The 18,018-nt window shown below is 42.8% G+C and overlaps 1 protein-coding gene across 1 annotated transcript; it reads right to left on the bottom strand.

The window, feature by feature from the left end:
* Positions 1 to 7,936: 7,936 nt before the first annotated feature.
* Positions 7,937 to 14,071, bottom strand: LOC132884990 (DNA-dependent protein kinase catalytic subunit-like). The gene is made up of 5 exons (XM_060919169.1): positions 14,036 to 14,071; positions 9,020 to 9,122; positions 8,685 to 8,850; positions 8,217 to 8,391; positions 7,937 to 8,115 (listed from the first exon to the last, which is right to left on the bottom strand). The coding sequence occupies exons 2-5, from the start codon at positions 9,049 to 9,051 to the stop codon at positions 7,937 to 7,939; spliced, it is 552 nt and encodes a 183-aa protein (XP_060775152.1). The 5' UTR covers positions 9,052 to 9,122; positions 14,036 to 14,071.
* Positions 14,072 to 18,018: the final 3,947 nt, after the last annotated feature.

The following is an 18,018-nucleotide window of genomic DNA, read 5'->3' as shown; positions in this document are numbered from 1 at the left end:
CCGTTTCAGAGCAAGGGTTATACTGGTTTACCTCTGTCCGTCCATCCATATCTCCGTCAGTCCGAAACACCCTTTTTCTCAGTAGCCACAAATAATAGCCACTTGGTACCAAACTTCAGCTTGGGGTTCTATACCGTGTATTGAGGTATTTCACCCACGTGACCAAGTCATGTGATGCTGCCATTTTGGACAGCATGGCTCGAATCAGTTTGAATGTGAGGAAGGCGACAAACGAAAAACATAAAAGAAAAAGGAGCGAGATGCAGAAAACACCTTCACTATCCAGCGACGTAGGGCATTTACAGGGTGAGCAGAGGGAGAGGTATTTGCAAAAATTGAGGTTAGCAGGCTTAGAGAACGATGTTTACCTGCTTCCACCAGGATTGTTCACTGACGTACGGAAGTACACGAAGCCCTCGTCTTTACCTGACTTTGGCCCACATGATCTGTATACCTATGTCGTTAAAAACCCATCGCCATACACAGGTATTGATCTGAAAGCGTATAAGAGTTTGGATGCCTACAAATATTTTGTGTCAGGCTGGGTAACATGCCTACATCAGCGGGTCGTCCCTGGAGCCGGTGGTCGCCATCTTATTACAGCTAAGGTTTGTTCACATTTTCATTTACTTTCGGTCCTCAGGATAAACAAAATGTTATTAAATGTCATTGAAATAACTTCTTAGTCTGTTGAGACATGGCCCATTATAAATTTGCTGTTACCAGGCAATGACCAAGAACTGTATTATTAGGGTCGGTGTAGTTGTAGCAGTGTATTAGCAACTAGCTGTTAGCACTAGCTAATGTCAACAACGTCATAGCTGGTATGTTACTGTAGCAATGTTTACGTTCAGTCATTTGGATGACTGTTAAAACCTTTCAGTCTCAAGTTTTTCCTTTACTGGATTTACTAGTTTACTGAGCTAGCGCGCTCGGGCAAGCTGGGAGCTAGCGCGCGCTAGCCTGCCGGCTTGCCCGAGCGCGCTAGCTCAGTAAACTAGTAAATCCAGTAAAGGAAAAACTTGAGACTGAAAGGTTTTAACAGTCATCCAAATGACTGAACGAACCAGCTATGATGTTGTTGACATTAGCTAGCTTGACGTTCAAAATGGCGGACACCAGGGCGTCACGTGACCCTGTGACATCAGGGGAAATACCTCAATACCATTTTCAAGTTTGTCCCACATTGACGTCCTGTTTATCGATTGAATGCATTTATGAAACCTATAGGGTGGATTTACAAAATTCTCAGTAACTACAAATCATATCTGCTTGATATTTAGTACTGTGCTTCAGCTTGGGGTTCTATACCGTGTAAACCATTTATGTCTGTTGCACATCGACTTCCTGTTTACCGACTGAACGTATTTTATAAAACAGTGGATTTTGACACCATTTCAAGAAGCACTGGCCACTAGGCGGCGTGTATGACTGGCAATTACTAACACTGGCCACTAGGCGGCGTGTATGACTGGCAATTACTAACACTGGTCACTAGGCAGCGTGTATGACTGGCAATTACTAACACTGGCCACTAGGCGGCGTGTATGACTGGTAATTACTAACACTGGCCACTAGGCGGCGTGTATGACTGGTAATTACTAACACTGGCCACTAGGCGGCGTGTATGACTGGTAATTACTAACACTGGCCACTAGGCGGCGTGTATGACTGGCAATTACTAACACTGGCCACTAGGCGGCGTGTATGACTGGCAATTACTAACACTGGCCACTAGGCGGTGTGTATGACTGGTAATTACTAACACTGGCCACTAGGCGGCGTGTATGACTGGCAATTACTAACACTGGCCACTAGGCGGCGTGTATGACTGGCAATTACTAACACTGGCCACTAGGCGGCGTGTATGACTGGCAATTACTAACACTGGCCACTAGGCGGCGTGTATGACTGGTAATTACTAACACTGGCCACTAGGCGGCGTGTATGACTGGTAATTACTAACACTGGCCACTAGGCGGCGTGTATGACTGGCAATTACTAACACTGGCCACTAGGCGGTGTGTATGACTGGTAATTACTAACACTGGCCACTAGGCGGTGTGTATGACTGGCAATTACTAACACTGGCCACTAGGCGGCGTGTATGACTGGCAATTACTAACACTGGCCACTAGGCGGTGTGTATGACTGGCAATTACTAACACTGACCACTAGGCGGCGTGTATGACTGGTAATTACTAACACCTGGCCACTAGGCGGTGTGTATGACTGGCAATTACTAACACTGGCCACTAGGCGGCATGTATGACTGGCAATTACTAACACTGGCCACTAGGCGGCATGTATGACTGGCAATTACTAACACTGGCCACTAGGCGGTGTGTATGACTGGTAATTACTAACACTGGCCACTAGGCGGTGTGTATGACTGGCAATTACTAACACTGGCCACTAGGCGGCATGTATGACTGGCAATTACTAACACTGGCCACTAGGCGGTGTGTATGACTGGTGGTACAAAAGAAAAATCTTCAGATAATAGCTTTTGATTTTGGACTCGGAAGTCAATTTTGCTTACAAGTGACGTCACACTTAACAGCTCTCATAGAATCATCTACCAGGTAGTTGTCAAAATAATTTTCTCGCTTTGTGATTGGTCGATAGTCTTTCATTTTCACTTTCCTGTCTTCTAAGTTTTTCTTCTTCTGTTAAAATTCGTTTTCTTTTTCCTTTGTTCTCCTCTGCCATCATTTCCAGATGTATAATTCCATATACTTTTAAACTGGAAGTTGTTACACACACACACACACACACACACACACACACAGAGAGAGAGAGACAAACCACAAAAAAAAAAAAAAAAACCCGACTTGATGGGTTTACTATTTTTTCTTAGGTATGGTGCTCCACTGGGAGCTCCGCTATGTAGGTGGCTGCAATGCATCTAAACGCTGCCTCGTTATTGGATTTACGGCCTGAATCTGTGTACAAGATTAAAGTTGACCAGAAAGTTCAGTTGTAGTAGAAGTCTGGGATGTGAAGTATCTGATGCTGTGATTTCAACTAATTACTTTTGCATACAAAAGGTAAACAGCTAAATTCAGTTTACTGAAACACTATCCTAAGTGCCTAGAGAAAGTGCTGTCATGGCATCTGGCCTACCTCATTATAACCGAGGGGTTGGCTCCCTCTAGCTTCGTGCGAGCAAAGTCGATCTTTTGGAGCGGGTACCAGTTGATCTCTTTGGTATCAACGCTCTCTGTCCAGGTGCCTCCTCTCTTAAGCTGCTTTACTGCAAAGGTCTAAGGAGAACAATTTGAGAAACATGAAAGAAACATCTGAACCTGGAAAGTTTGGTAATCAGAGATGAACTAAGGACAATTTAGGACAACTGTTGGCATTTTCACCATTCATTAACTCACATTTTTATTCCCTGAAATGAAACATGTATTGGACATTCACAAGCATAAAACTAAAATTCAGACCAATTAGTTGATCATCAGTTGTTGGAGTGTTAAATACAACGGATCGTAGTGATATAAAATGAGTCCAATGTAAAGACAAAAGCATTTCTGAGGGTCAGTTATTTACCGTGTCTGTGCGACTGGCCTTCCTGTAGTAAAATGACATCACAGTAATGTGTGTGTGTGTGTGTGTGTGTGTGTGTGTGTGTGTGTGTGTGTAGATGAACAAGTAAGGCCACAGAAACATGAAATAAAGTGAGCTGGAGGATTAGTAGCAATTATATCAATGTACAACCCCGATTCCAAAAAAGTTGGGACAAAGTACAAATTGTAAATAAAAACGGAATGCAATAATTTACAAATCTCAAAAACTGATATTGTATTCACAATAGAACATAGACAACATATCAAATGTCAAAAGTGAGACATTTTGAAATTTCATGCCAAATATTGGCTCATTTGAAATTTCATGACAGCAACACCTCAAAAAAGTTGGGACAGGGGCAATAAGAGGCTGGAAAAGTTAAAGGTACAAAAAAGGAACAGCTGGAGGACCAAATTGCAACTCATTAGGTCAATTGGCAATAGGTCATTAACATGACTGGGTATAAAAAGAGCATCTTGGAGTGGCAGCGGCTCTCAGAAGTAAAGATGGGAAGAGGATCACCAATCCCCCTAATTCTGCGCCGACAAATAGTGGAGCAATATCAGAAAGGAGTTCGACAGTGTAAAATTGCAAAGAGTTTGAACATATCATCATCTACAGTGCATAATATCATTAAAAGATTCAGAGAATCTGGAAGAATCTCTGTGCGTAAGGGTCAAGGCCGGAAAACCATACTGGGTGCCCGTGATCTTCGGGCCCTTAGACGGCACTGCATCACATACAGGCACGCTTCTGTATTGAAAATCACAAAATGGGCTCAGGAATATTTCCAGAGAACATTATCTGTGAACACAATTCACTGTGCCATCCGCCGTTGCCAGCTAAAACTCTATAGTTCAAAGAAGAAGCCGTATCTAAACATGATCCAGAAGCGCAGACGTCTTCTCTGGGCCAAGGCTCATTTAAAATGGACTGTGGCAAAGTGAAAACTGTTCTGTGGTCAGACGAATCAAAATTTGAAGTTCTTTATGGAAATCAGGGACGCCGTGTCATTCGGACTAAAGAGGAGAAGGACGACCCAAGTTGTTATCAGCGCTCAGTTCAGAAGCCTGCATCTCTGATGGTATGGGGTTGCATTAGTGCGTGTGGCATGGGCAGCTTACACATCTGGAAAGACACCATCAATGCTGAAAGGTACATCCAGGTTCTAGAGCAACATATGCTCCCATCCAGACTAGGGATGGCGAAAGCTAAAAAAAAAAATCTTGACCAACCACCGAGCCTCATTAGCCGGTTAAAGTCGGTTAACCTATGAGCTTAAACAGGGATGCAAACGGTGCGCCTTTTTCACGGCTCGTGCAGATCCGATTTTTTTTGGGGGCGTTGGAGTGTCTGAATAATTTCATCAGAGTAAATTCTGTATTAAAATTACTACATAAGCAAATGCCGTTACAGTCCATGAAAAAGCCGTGAAAAAGTCGGCATCTGCGCCTTTAGTTTGTGTGGAGAGATATGATCTGCAATAACATGCAGTGTTGGCTACAGACCGAAACATACTTTCAGAATGCACTGGCCAAGGCAGGACTAAACTCCATGTGCCTTCTAATAATAATTTAAAAAAAAAACAGAATAGTTATTTGTAAGCTGAAAAGCCTGGGTCTACACTTTTCTCTTGCCGAGTGGCAGCTGTTTTCAACTGGAGCGGGACATGACTGAATGGGTGTTTCTGATTTGTCAGCTGTCTTTAACTGGGGTGGGAGGGCGGGACATAACTGAATGGGTGTTTCTGATTTGTCAGCTGTTGTCCTTACACCGCATGGCATGCCCCAAGCGTTTACAAACACAGAATTCCAGGTTCTCCGCTCCAAAATCGGCAGCTTCAAAACGATTGATTTTTTTTTTTTTACCGACAACCAAAAAAAAAATTAACCAGTTGACGTTGATTCAGTCAACCACCGGTCAAACGGTCATCGGTTAACATCCCTAATCCAGACGACGTCTCCTTCAGGGAAGACCTTGCATTTTCCAACATGACAATGCCAAACCACATACTGCATCAATTACAGCATCATGGCTGCGTAGAAGAAGGGTCCGGGTACTGAACTGGCCAGCCTGCAGTCCAGATCTTTCACCCATAGAAAACATTTGGCGCATCATAAAACGGAAGATACGACAAAAAAGACCTAAGACAGTTGAGCAACTAGAATCCTACATTAGACAAGAATGGGTTAACATTCCTATCCCTAAACTTGAGCAACTTGTCTCCTCAGTCCCCAGACGTTTACAGACTGTTGTAAAGAGAAAAGGGGATGTCTCACAGTGGGAAACATGGCCTTGTCCCAACTTTTTTGAGATGTGTTGTTGTCATGAAATTTAAAAATCACCTAATTTTTCTCTTTAAATGATACATTTTCTCAGTTTAAACATTTGATATGTCATCTATGTTCTATTCTGAATAAAATATGGAATTTTGAAATTTCCACATCATTCCATTCCATTTTTATTTACAATTTGTACTTTGTCCCAACTTTTTTGGAATCAGGGTTGTATATTAATTAAACTAAATGCAGCACTAATGAACGCCGTTTACAGTCAGTCAAAGTCATAAAGAGAGCGTACACCGTTATGTTTTTCTGCTCTTTATCAGTCGTTTTGCTGGCCGGGAAGTCTTTCAGCGTGCAGGTATTTTCCATCCACTCGATCAGCCCAATTCTGCAGACAAAAAAACCCCAAGATTTTACCAGTGGACTGATGTGAGCAGACAACCATCCAGCAGACTACAAAAGAGGACTGCCCAAATCTCAAACACCAGATTCTTTGCCAGAAACCGATCCTGTACCTGCTGGTTATTGGAACAACCTGGTAGGTACGGAGCATCAGGCTGCGTTGTGAGCACGCTGTGTCCTGACTGAGAATGATGTTCATGACACCAAAGAGCTGCTTGATATGCTGCTCTTGACACACGTCCTCTCCTCCCTTCACCAGGATCGGATGTTCCCTTTCATCGTTTCCTCACATGATGAGACGTTTCCGACGGCGAACAGAAGTCATAACCTTCACCTCCAGTCACACGTATAGCAGAGCGAAAAGAAACGTTGCTTAATCGCCTCATTCTCGCATCAAGCGCACCCTGTCAAAATATGCCAAAGATGAGTACCAGTGGATAAATCAGAGCCAGCTGGTATAAACCATGACTGGCAAAGGTTTTTCCGTCTCCCTGCCATCAAGAAAAATATTTACAAAGAGAAGCAAATCCTTCAACAAACAACAATGAAGAAATGAGCGGTTAAAGAGAATACGACGAGAGGCGCCAAGCCTGAAAACTCCAGAGAAATTTGTGATTGTATTTCTAAATAAATTCAGAAGGGAGTATGGAAGAGTTTGCTTAAGAATCTCATTTTATCTTTTCTGCTCGCATTCGAGTTAGCGTCTTCATGAAAGTGTTTGATTTTCTTACAGATGAACCAACTTCCTTATTCCACATGGAAAACCCAGATTGGCTTGATTCTCACTCGTGTTGGCTCTCATCTCTCAGGTAAATCATTCACAAAGATCATCAGAAACCCCTTTAAAGACCTGGATCTTAGTTAAACAGGACAGAGAAGTGATCATGGTGCATTGTAACTGTATGGCTGGGGAAGAATTTTATCATGACCTTCATGCATATGGGCTTTGTGAGGAGTAAACAAAGAAACAGCTGGGGACTTTGGCGCTTCGTGACACACATACACATATACATATAAAAAAGGTCAAATAACGACACATAGCAAGAAAAGTACTTGGAAAACACTAAGGACAGCTGAGAGGGAGATACAAACATTTCACTAAGCGATCACTGCAAACTCGAGCATGCTTCGACTCGGCTCCCTTCGATTTCAGTGAGAGGTTCAAAAGCCACCTTTCTCGACATCTTTGTGAAATCCTGTGTTCGTTCACCCTTTTTTATTAGTTCACGGGGAACCCTGAAGAAACTTTGATCAATTTCACGGTTTGATCAATTCGAACAACCTAAAACAAAAGCAAGCATAAGGCATTTTTCACGCGAGCAATGCACCTTCTCCGTACAAACTCTGTCAACTGAGCTTTGGTAGACCACCAGCTAAAGTTCTGAATAACTAATGAGGCGGATATGACGTCACATGAAACCCAGGCCACAGGTGTGATTGTGGGCGTGAACAGTTATTTGTCTCGGTGTTAACCCTGTGATAGATTGGCGACCTTCCCAGGACGCACCCCGCCTCTCGCAACTAAGGTACCCAAATCTGTTCCAGCATGACCATGCTCCTGTGCACACATTTTTTGCACACGAATGTACCGATCTATTCATGCAGGGAAAACCTCAAATGCAAAAGATTCACATTTTAAGTCATTTCAGCAAAACATAACATCAAAAGCTACCTGATCACTGGAAGGTGCCCTGGAAAGTTCTAGAACTCTGTGCTCTCTCTTCTCCGACGATCTCCAGAGCAGAGGGACTGCGGTGCACAGCGCTGGCCAAAAGGTCAAAGGTGGTGCCCAGTAGGATCCTCTGGTCTCTGAACACCTTGCTAGTGGAAGCTTCACTCTGCTCCTCAAACTCCTCTAGGCAACACGGATACATAAATCAGAATTAAGAGCTGGCTTTGTCATTCACTATTTTAAATATATTTCTGGACTGCAGAAATGAAAAGAACAGCTTCTACCAAGCAGTGGGACAGTCTTGAGCAGGGAGCGGATCTGCTCAGCGGGCCCCTGGCTCTGGCTCCTCCGCTGGCTGAAACGGCTGAAGCTGTGCACCCAGCGCTGTAGCCAACCTTTCTCAGCCTTCGCCTCCCTGTGAAGTTCTTTCAACAGCTTTGCTGCCACGGAGAAGTTGTTCTGGTGGGACAATCATACGAGGGATAAAAAAAAAAAGCAAAATATCTGTAGAGATCCATTAAATTCAATATTCTATGGTCCACATGATCAGTTTTGGTGGAAATATTGTTTTCGGCTTTTCTAGTTTTACTACATATAGATGAAAACATGCACGTGTAAAGTGAGATCTTGTCAGGCCGTAATGTACACCAGGAAAATTCCTTACAGTGTCACACTGACACCAGGGGCGTCCGGTATAAATACGCTTGCAAGGATTTGCTAACGTGCTGAATGATTTCATGATTAGGAAGTACCTGTTTCCAGGCGCTATCTGCCATGTTCAGTTTCATATTAAACTTGCAGTCCTTCACCAGTGCTCCCAACTCTTCTGCTGTACTGTCCTGCTCAGCTCCATCCACCTCCATACTGTTAGCAGGAGACGAGCACAGCTTCTCCCAGATCTTATCCAGAAAAAAACACCTGGGACATGAGAGGATGCACATCAGATAACACACAAACGCCTACATGAAGGCAAGGTTGTTACCTGAACTGCACATTCCATTAACTTTTTGTACAGACCTTATCATTTATCAAGAGATAAATCTATAGCCATGGTATAAAACATGCATGCAAAGCTCAGATGGCTCACCGGGATGTAATGATGTCATCCCACACGTTCATGGGGTCAGTTTTAGCATCAGGGTAGCGACTGGTCCACCTCTTGATCAGACTTTTCAAAGAACCCACTGAGCCTGGTACAGAGGAGAACAAGGTTACAGGAGCCGTCATGTGGAAGCGATAGCCATTCGAATCAACCTTAAAGAGAGACGGCCTTTCCATTTCATAAAAATCGGTGAATTTAGTTCTCTCTGAAATTTGGTCATTGTAATATGTTTATTTCTGTAATAACTCACAAACTATCAGGCCATTCTGTGGCTGGGAAGTTATTTAATTTGAGGGGATTTCCGAGCAAATAATGCATATGAAAATCACTGGTGTCGCGCAGTCAAGCAGACAGAGGAAGTCCGTGTGCGCATGCGCAGTGATCCTGCACTGACCGTTACATCATCTTGTCGCAAAATGAACAGCTGATCACACCGAGGTGCTCGCTGACTGCCAATATTTATTAGTTTAGTCCTGCGTTTCCTTTCCTCACAACATCTTTTCTTCTCGCTTTCCGTTCCTGTCGTTCACATCCTACATTTTTCTCTCCTATTTTAAATTTGTATCCCACAGTGCCTTGCGTGAACGGGGAAAGCCCACCACGCGATGCATGACGTATCTTGAATTGGTTCACGGTGAAGCAGGAAAAAGTAGCGGAGAATAGTCGGGACAGTATAGTAGTGAGTAACTTGCCGCTGTTGTTGCCTGACGAAGGTGTAAAAAAAAAAAAAAGATTTTGATGATGGTAATGGTTTAAGACAGTGATGCATGATGTTGATGAGGATAGGGATACTGATGGTGATGATAATGTTGATGTTTCCGATTATGACCTGATGTTTATGATTATTACAGTGATGATTTACATAACAATGGTGATAATTATGAAGGCGATGATGAATACATCAATAAAGTTAGTTATTTCATTTTCTTTTTGATTACGTGGTAACGAAGAATATATTGTAGTGGCAATTATTTTTTGTGTACATTACCTAATACACAGTTACTTAGTGACCTGAAAAGGCAATCAATTACATACGGCAGACTTGGCTTTGACAATAGATGGGAGTGGCGGCAATCACAGCCAACTAACTTTATCCCAATCACCACAAGGTATCAAAAAAGGTTGGTGATGGGAATGATGGGTGTATGCTTATTTACATATATGATTTTCTTTCAGCTAACCAGCAACCAGTTACTTTCTCTTTTGGATGAAACGAAGCCCAAAGATTCCAGCCTGCAGAAATTGTCTAAAATACAGCCAGATGGCCGATCACTGGAGTTAATGCTGTCTCAACATACTGTATTACATGCATTATTCATTTTGATAACCGTGTAATAAGGACCTGAGACCTTCGTGCAAAACGTACACACTTCTTAAAAAATATGTTGATCTTTTATGAACAAAGTATAACTCTAGAAAACTCTTTAAATGGTCTTTCTAGTTTCATAACAGTTTCTTAATATTAGTACGTTGATAATGCCGATGCTGAGTGTTTTAAATATTTCCTCAATTCCATCTTTTTTTAAACAAAACCTCTATCGTCTTTTCAAAGTCAAAGCTCTAATCCTCAGAGCTACATGCGCTGCATTCGAACGAGGAGTACGTTGGCGGGAGTTTTTAATCCCATTGGGTTTTTATCCCGGGTTTTCGTACTGGGCAGCGTATTCATTGGATTATATTTTGTTTTCAATATGATATTTTTCCAATATGTTTTTTTTTTGTATTCTTGTCTCAGCAATGGTGAAATCAAATTTGTAAATAAAAATCACTGCCCTGACTCTACTCATCAGGCCAGAGCTATTCTCTTTCTGTGTGTGTTTTGTACAACATAAGGAAACAGTATAGCAAATATGACGGTAAAGAAATAAAAACAAGAGAGGCTGGCTTATGATAAGAAAATTCTACAACCCAGAAACAGACGGAAGCGCCGCTTTTAGGCAGTGCCTAAAGCTATATATTATTTTAATAGAACAATTAATGAATTTAGGCCACATGGCCCTAAATTCTCCACTGTTTTTTGCTGCTTCATCATGACCCAATTCAAGATACTACGTCATGCATCACATGGTGGGCTTTCCCCCTTCGCGCAAGGCATTGTGGGATACAAATTTGAAACCAGAGGAAAAAAAAAAAAAATGGAGGATGCGAATGAAACGTGAAGGACCGACTACAGTAACGGAAAGCGAGAAAAGACATTATGTTGCAAAGGAAAGGAAACGCAGGACCAAACGAATAGATATCGGCGGTCAGCGAGCACCTCGGTGTGATCAGCTGTTCATTTAGCGACAGAATGATGGAACCGTCACTGCACGGTCAAGGTAAAGCTGTAGATGGCAGTAATGCAACACTGGATACCAACTGCTGTAACCCCCCCCAAAAAAAGGTGGTGGTAAACCTGCACATGCGCACACAGACTTCCTCCGTCTGTTTGACTGCGCAAAGCGAGTGATTTCACGTATATTATTTGCTCGGGAATCCCCTCAAATTAAATAACTTCCCAGACACTGAATGGCCTGTTTTATTTTTTGTGAGATATTACAGAAATAAACATGCATCACAATGACCAAATTTCAGAGGGAACTAAATTTCACCGACTTTATGAAATCGAAAGGCTGAATAGCTTTAAATGTATGATTTTTGTTGGCCACACTAAAAAAAAAAAAATCTTTTAGCTAAACCTCTGTGTCCACTGAACGCATACGTGCTTACTTGAATCCACGTTGATAAAACTGTCGAGGTCATAGTTTATGATCCTCCAAGTCTGCTCTTTTCTATGGGTGATTTAATTCTTGGAAACATGTAAATCCCAGAAATTAAAAAAAAAGACATTGGTGGGTTTCGGTAACTCAATTTTGGAACCGAGAAATTCAGAGAATTAGGAGCAAGTCCCTTCTAACCGGGATGAAAAGTGGAGGGGAGTGGAGGGTCAGGTAGACTTGAATGAGAAATGTCCCAGGTTGGAAAGCCCAGTGCATTAACCTGCCAGGGAGCCGAGATCATCCTGCTCTCTAATTCCACTTCTCCACATCTTTCCCTTTTGTTCATACTTGTTGGCATAAACCAGCTCATTTGACTGTTTCCCCAAAGCTAAAAGCTGGAGAGTTGCGTGTGACTTGCTCTACCATGACAACAGTTGTGATGCACAGAGCAGGTGAGTCCCTGTAAATATTTGTTTATTTAAAAAAAATTTATTTAAAAACAAAGAATGCCATTTCCTGTAAGAAATCATTTATTAAATACATTAAACATAATTCAGTGTCAGTGCTTGGAGATAAATCCCTTCTTTAAGTTTTCGGACTATGAGGAGAGTCTTATTAGCTTGAACAGAGAGAGAGGTTCGTCAGAGAACAATAGTTTATGGCCATTATAACAAAACGACAACAGAACGTCCCACAACAGTTAAAGTGACTAACGCTAAGTTCACACTGCAAGGCTTAATGCTCAATTCCGATTTTTTTGTGAAATCCGATTTTTTTGTGAGGTCGTTCACATTAACAAATATATGCGACTTGTATGTGATCCTCAGTATGAACGAAAAGCGACCTAAAAGTGTTCCGCATGCGCATTGCAGGATACGACGACGTCACACGCAGTGAGCATGGCCAGTGTTTACGGAAGTAAAACCGCCCGGTTGCGGTATGACCCATCCAATCTAGCTTGAATAGCTGTATCCCCCCAAATGGAAATCAGCTCCCTAACCTCTGCGTCCTTCCATTGAGAAGATTCAGAACCTTCACAGCCCGAAGCGTCCCTCGCATTGATGTCATGCGCAGGGGCGCAGATACGTTTTTTTGAACTGGGAGGGACAAAAAACTGGGGGGGACAAAGCTGCCAGCAAACCAACCCCAACCCCGATATGCCTGTCAAACTTGTTGTTAGTAACCATAGCAACCAAACTCGAGCTCGCAACCTGTGCAGTCTGCGCAGCTCAACCAACCGAATATCAGTCTTTGTTTTATGAGAGTTGTTGCAACTATGTATACACTGCTGTGCACCTCAATAAACCGAATGGTAATTAGTCTTTTGATTTTTCCGTGAGGTTTGCCTTATACAAAGAAAGACAGCATAGACGTTTTTTCCTCCCTATAAGTGGGGGGGACCGAACGAGGTGAATTTAAATCTGGGTGGGACGAGTCCCCCCCTCTATCTGCGCCCGTGATTATGCGCCATGTTGTTGTAACTTTTTTTTGAGAGACCCGCCGCCTACTTCAGCGCAGAATAGTGACGTTTGTGGCTTGTTGATGACGTGTAAGTCGGATGAATGCGACCTGGCGGTTCAGACTGAAGTCGCATATGAAAAGAGCGGATAGGGATCGGAATTAGGACCACATATCCAAACGGCCTGGGTCGGATTTGAAAAAAATCGGATCTGTGTCGTTCATATTGTCAATGAAAGATCGGATACAGGTCACATATGGGCGAAAAGATCGGATTTGAGTCACTTCAGCCTGCAGTGTGAACGTAGCCTAAAACAGATAAAACACATGATGTATGTCAGTCATTCTTTAATAAATAAAAATATAATGTTTGCAAATTCATGTGGCTGAAGAAAAACAGTTACCCCGTCGTTGATTATTTTCCAAAAACTACATGCCCCTTCATGGTTTTCCTTTGTTCTTGACTTAAACCAACATCCTGCAACACTAACTACATGTTGGTACTAATCCTTTAGCCATAATTTGCCAAGCACCTGTTATTTTCCCCTAAACGGCCTATAAAAGTCAGATGTGATGCTGACACTTTAAATCATGAATCTCAGTCGTGTATTTTGCCAAAACAAAGACCGGGCACTACAAAATCTTTACTTGTGTGTAACTATACTCCAGAGATACAGGGTTGTCCTTTATAAATATTTCTAATAAAAACACGAAATGGTTTTCATAATAAACCATGATAAAAGGATATTACGACATGTCTATTGTCCTTGATATTTACTGTTACATGGCCTTCATTTTACTGAGGAGAAGGGGGGAGAAAACAAAAAACTACACAGTTACTCACAGCTTCAGATTTTGGAGGCACAGGGGGTGGAGGTAGCTTGATCTCAACGCTGAGGAAGGCAGCACTTGGAGAACTCGCACTGGGGTATGGCAGGCCAGACGGGCAGCTGGAGACGTTAACGTTTCCTCGGACATCCTCGTTGTGCTCGTGTACAGGACTGTGCGTCTGGGTGTGGTCCAACCACAGTTCCTCGTATGGGTTGCGCGGTGGACACGCGGGCACAGTCACGTTGACGTGCTCACCTTCCTGCATCTGCAACTCCAAGGGCGAGCACGTGCTGAAGCGGCCGCGGCACTGGAATGGCAGGCTCACACACTCATTAGTGCGGTGGCTCATACAGACGACATTTCAAAGTATTTTGTGTCACTCAGTCGAGATACGTGACAAGTCTGCACCGCGCATTTATTACTTTTGCATGCTGCTTCACAAGTTTGAAATAAATGTAATAGTTTCTTTTAAGTAATCGCCTGTGCATTTATACTAAATTATCCACTTCAGGATCAGCGAATAATTGATGAATAACCTCGGCTTTGTCTCACTTATTTACTGATATTTACTTTGCCTTCGGCGAATAATTGCCAAATTACTGAACATTTATAGACGGAGTTTTGGTTATCATCGCAGTTTCTTTTATGCTTTCAGAAGCCCAATGATAAAACGTGCGAGAAGTCACTAATAAATTAAAATGTTGCTATCGTTGACGAATCACTGTGGTGCAAGTGGAATAACACACGCTAGACCGTGGAAGGCGGTGGGGGGGCGTGCGTGACGCTTATAGAATAATTTTGGAAACTTGTCTGTCGTGTGTTATTCCTTAACCTTATTAATCTGAATACATTAAATAAAATATTTTTAACGTATCATGTATAAATTTGATCACTATAAATTTAAAGTACTAAAAACAATGTTATCCAGTAAACCATAAATATATGGGGGGAAAAAAAAAAGACCACGACAATATCAGATAAAAGAATAAATAAGAAGTTATAAAGGTGATCCGCACTGCACCTCATGTTTAAAAGGGGTGAAATACTGACCACATTTAAAAAAAAAAAAAAATCCTGGAGCCTAGGGGTTAAATACTTACCACCACACAAAAATACTTACCATGCATTTGATGATAATGATATATAAGCTGTGTTAAGGAAAAAAGCCTACTCAAAAAAACCCAGAAGAATTCCCAGAGGAACTGGGATGGGCCTCTGATAAAGCCACCTCAGACTCATCAAGATGAGCAACGCTGCCTTCTACGAGGAGGAGCTTTTTTGTTTTCCTCTTCTTCATCCCTCCTCCTTTTCCCCTGGTGAGGGACAGGAATATAGTCTACGGGGAGAAACCCTACGGGGACCATAGTGGGGTTCCCTGAAGGAAACAGGGTCACCAAAGGGGCTGGGATCCAGATGGGAGTTGGGTTCCAGAAGGGTGTCAGGTTCCGCAAAGGGGTCAAGATACTGCAGGGGGGCAGGATACTAACAGGTGTGGGGTTCGTCAAAGAGGTTGAAATACTGCAGGGGGGCGGGTTCCTCAAAGGGGCCAGGGTATCGCAGGAGGGCGGGTTGCTAACAGGGATGGGGGCAGAGCAGGGGGCTGGGTTCCACAGAGGGGTAAGGATGCTAAGAGGGATGGGGGCAGAGCAGGAGGGTGGGTTACACAAAGGGGCCGGGGTATCATGGGAGGGCAGGTTGCCAAGAGGGATGGGGGCAGAGCAGGAAGGTGGGTTCCAAAAAGGGGCCAGGGTATCACAGGAGGGTGGGTTGCTAAGAGGGATGGGGGCAGAGCAGGAGGGTGGGTTCCATAAAGGGGGCGGGCATCTCAAAGGAGAGGGGTTCAAGGAAGGAGACAGGGCCCTCAAAGGAGAGGGGTTCCCTAAAGGGGACAGGGTCTCTAAAGGGGGTAGGGCCCTCAAAAATGCCTCAAACCCATCATCATCATCCTCTTCTTCCTGATGAGGTGTGGGATCTTGATCCTCTTCACGTCTCTCCTCGCTGGCAGGAAACATCCTTCCTGTATACAAGAGAGATGAGATGTGCAGATGTGCCTCACTGTCTTCGTCAAATGAATCAGAAACGTCTCTTTTTATAACAGAGCTTCTGTTTTGTACAGCAGGAAATCCTCAGTCTAAACAAACTGGGGCGAGTTTCCCAAAAGCATCGTAGCACAAAGATCGTCGTTAAATGGTAGTGCGAGCATCATAATGAACACTCTCTCTCCTAATGGAACATTAAGCTACGTTAAGCTTTTTCACGTTAAGCGTTTTAGGATGTCCCGCTTTTGGGAAACCCAGCACAGTTCTTTACACCAAACGTATTTACACTCACACACAGTTTTCTTTCCTATTAGCTGTACAGCAGTTTGCTGAAACATACCAATGAACAACTCAATAATAAACTCGCACACATTTCATCTTATTGAAAGCATTTTATCTGTTTTCAACCTTATTTTCCAGAGTGTCTATTTACTGTTTTACAGCCCAACGAAGAGACAAATAAAACCCTGAACCCTGGAAAACAATAATTTAGTGACATTAACTTTGCTAACTAGCCGACTTGCTAACCTTAGCTTCGCTAACATTCCTCTTCAGAGTAAATATTTGACTTTTAGTAAACTAAGTAACTATAGGACTTTTCTAACAAACTGGTGAACACACACTAAAGTTAGGTTACAGAAATTATTATACATCTTAAACTATTAGCCGAATGGGTCATTTCTGCTCACACTGCCATTTCTGGGATAGTTTGCACTTTAGCGACAGTAACCTGTGTGTGTGTTTTATGGTCATATGTTAACATAAAAAAAAATCATGAAGAAACGTTTTTGTACTTATTTTGGCGATTTGAAGCCTTTTGTGTGGTTTTCTCTCGTGTTCTTCTGATATAAGAGCGATATCCTCTCGAGATCGCCTCAATAAATATGGCGGAGTTTTGTCGCTAAAGTGCAGCTGTCCCCGTTTAATGGCGACATTTCTAAGCGCGTCTGTCTGTTTCTAACAATCATAAAATCGTCTGTAACTGTTGTAGTTATAATATTCACACAGCAAAATGTGTTCATGCTGACAGCTAGCTAGCTTAGCCAACTTGATCTAACTTTTCTGACTAGCCGCTAACTTTAAGCTAATTATCATGGATGTAAACCGATTAGCCAAACAATAAGGAACAGGTCGCTTTAATCAAAACCCTGTTAACTCTATTCCTGATGGCCTTTCCGTTTATTTAGTGTTATTTTAACCCCCTTTTCTGTAATAACGCGGTGTTTAAAACACTTGCTGCCGGACCGAAAGCGAGAAAACCGGCTAACTCACCGTCGCAGGGCTCGGTCAGTCCGCTCCATTCGCGCGGTGGCAGCGCCTCCATCTGCAGCAGCAGGTCTTCGAACAAGAAGTTCATCGCTGGCGATGCAGGAGTTAATTCTCGAGGTGGTGCTTGAATCAATCCAGGTGTGTCGTGGGAATCAATGCAGTGGTGCAGCAGGAGGAATCGCAGAGTCGCTCGTGGATGCCGAAACTCAGCCGTTGAACAAATGAAGGATTTTGAAATTAAACATTCCAAAGCGCCACCTGATTGGCTGCTGAAGGCTTTTTGTTTCACCGCGTTGCTTGGTGAGGAAGCGAGTTTGTTTTGCTCCGCCCCCATTAGTCCGAGTCCAATAATGAGGCCCTGATCAGGAAAAGGAGCGCAGAATTTACTGAGATTCATTTCAAATGCTTATCATTTCATTTTCACTCAGACTTCAGATGAGGATCTTCCAGGGATTCATTTTTGAAAATGTTGTCTTCACACTTTCATAATATATTTCATGAATAGAATAATGCCACAACAAATGTTTTAATGAGTCTGATTTTTTACTTTGACACAGTTACTAACACACCAAAGATAAAGCCATCATGATAGATAGATAGATAGAGCACTGATCTCCTCCACGCCACATATTACAATAACCTGGATCCACATACACATCCGGATTTGCATCAAAATCTAATCAATTGC

The sequence above is a fragment of the Neoarius graeffei genome, chromosome 1, assembly GCF_027579695.1.
Source record: "Neoarius graeffei isolate fNeoGra1 chromosome 1, fNeoGra1.pri, whole genome shotgun sequence".
Classification (NCBI taxonomy): domain Eukaryota; kingdom Metazoa; phylum Chordata; class Actinopteri; order Siluriformes; family Ariidae; genus Neoarius; species Neoarius graeffei.
The sequence above is the reverse complement of the archived record's forward strand: the minus strand, read 5'-3'. Positions and strand labels throughout refer to the sequence as shown.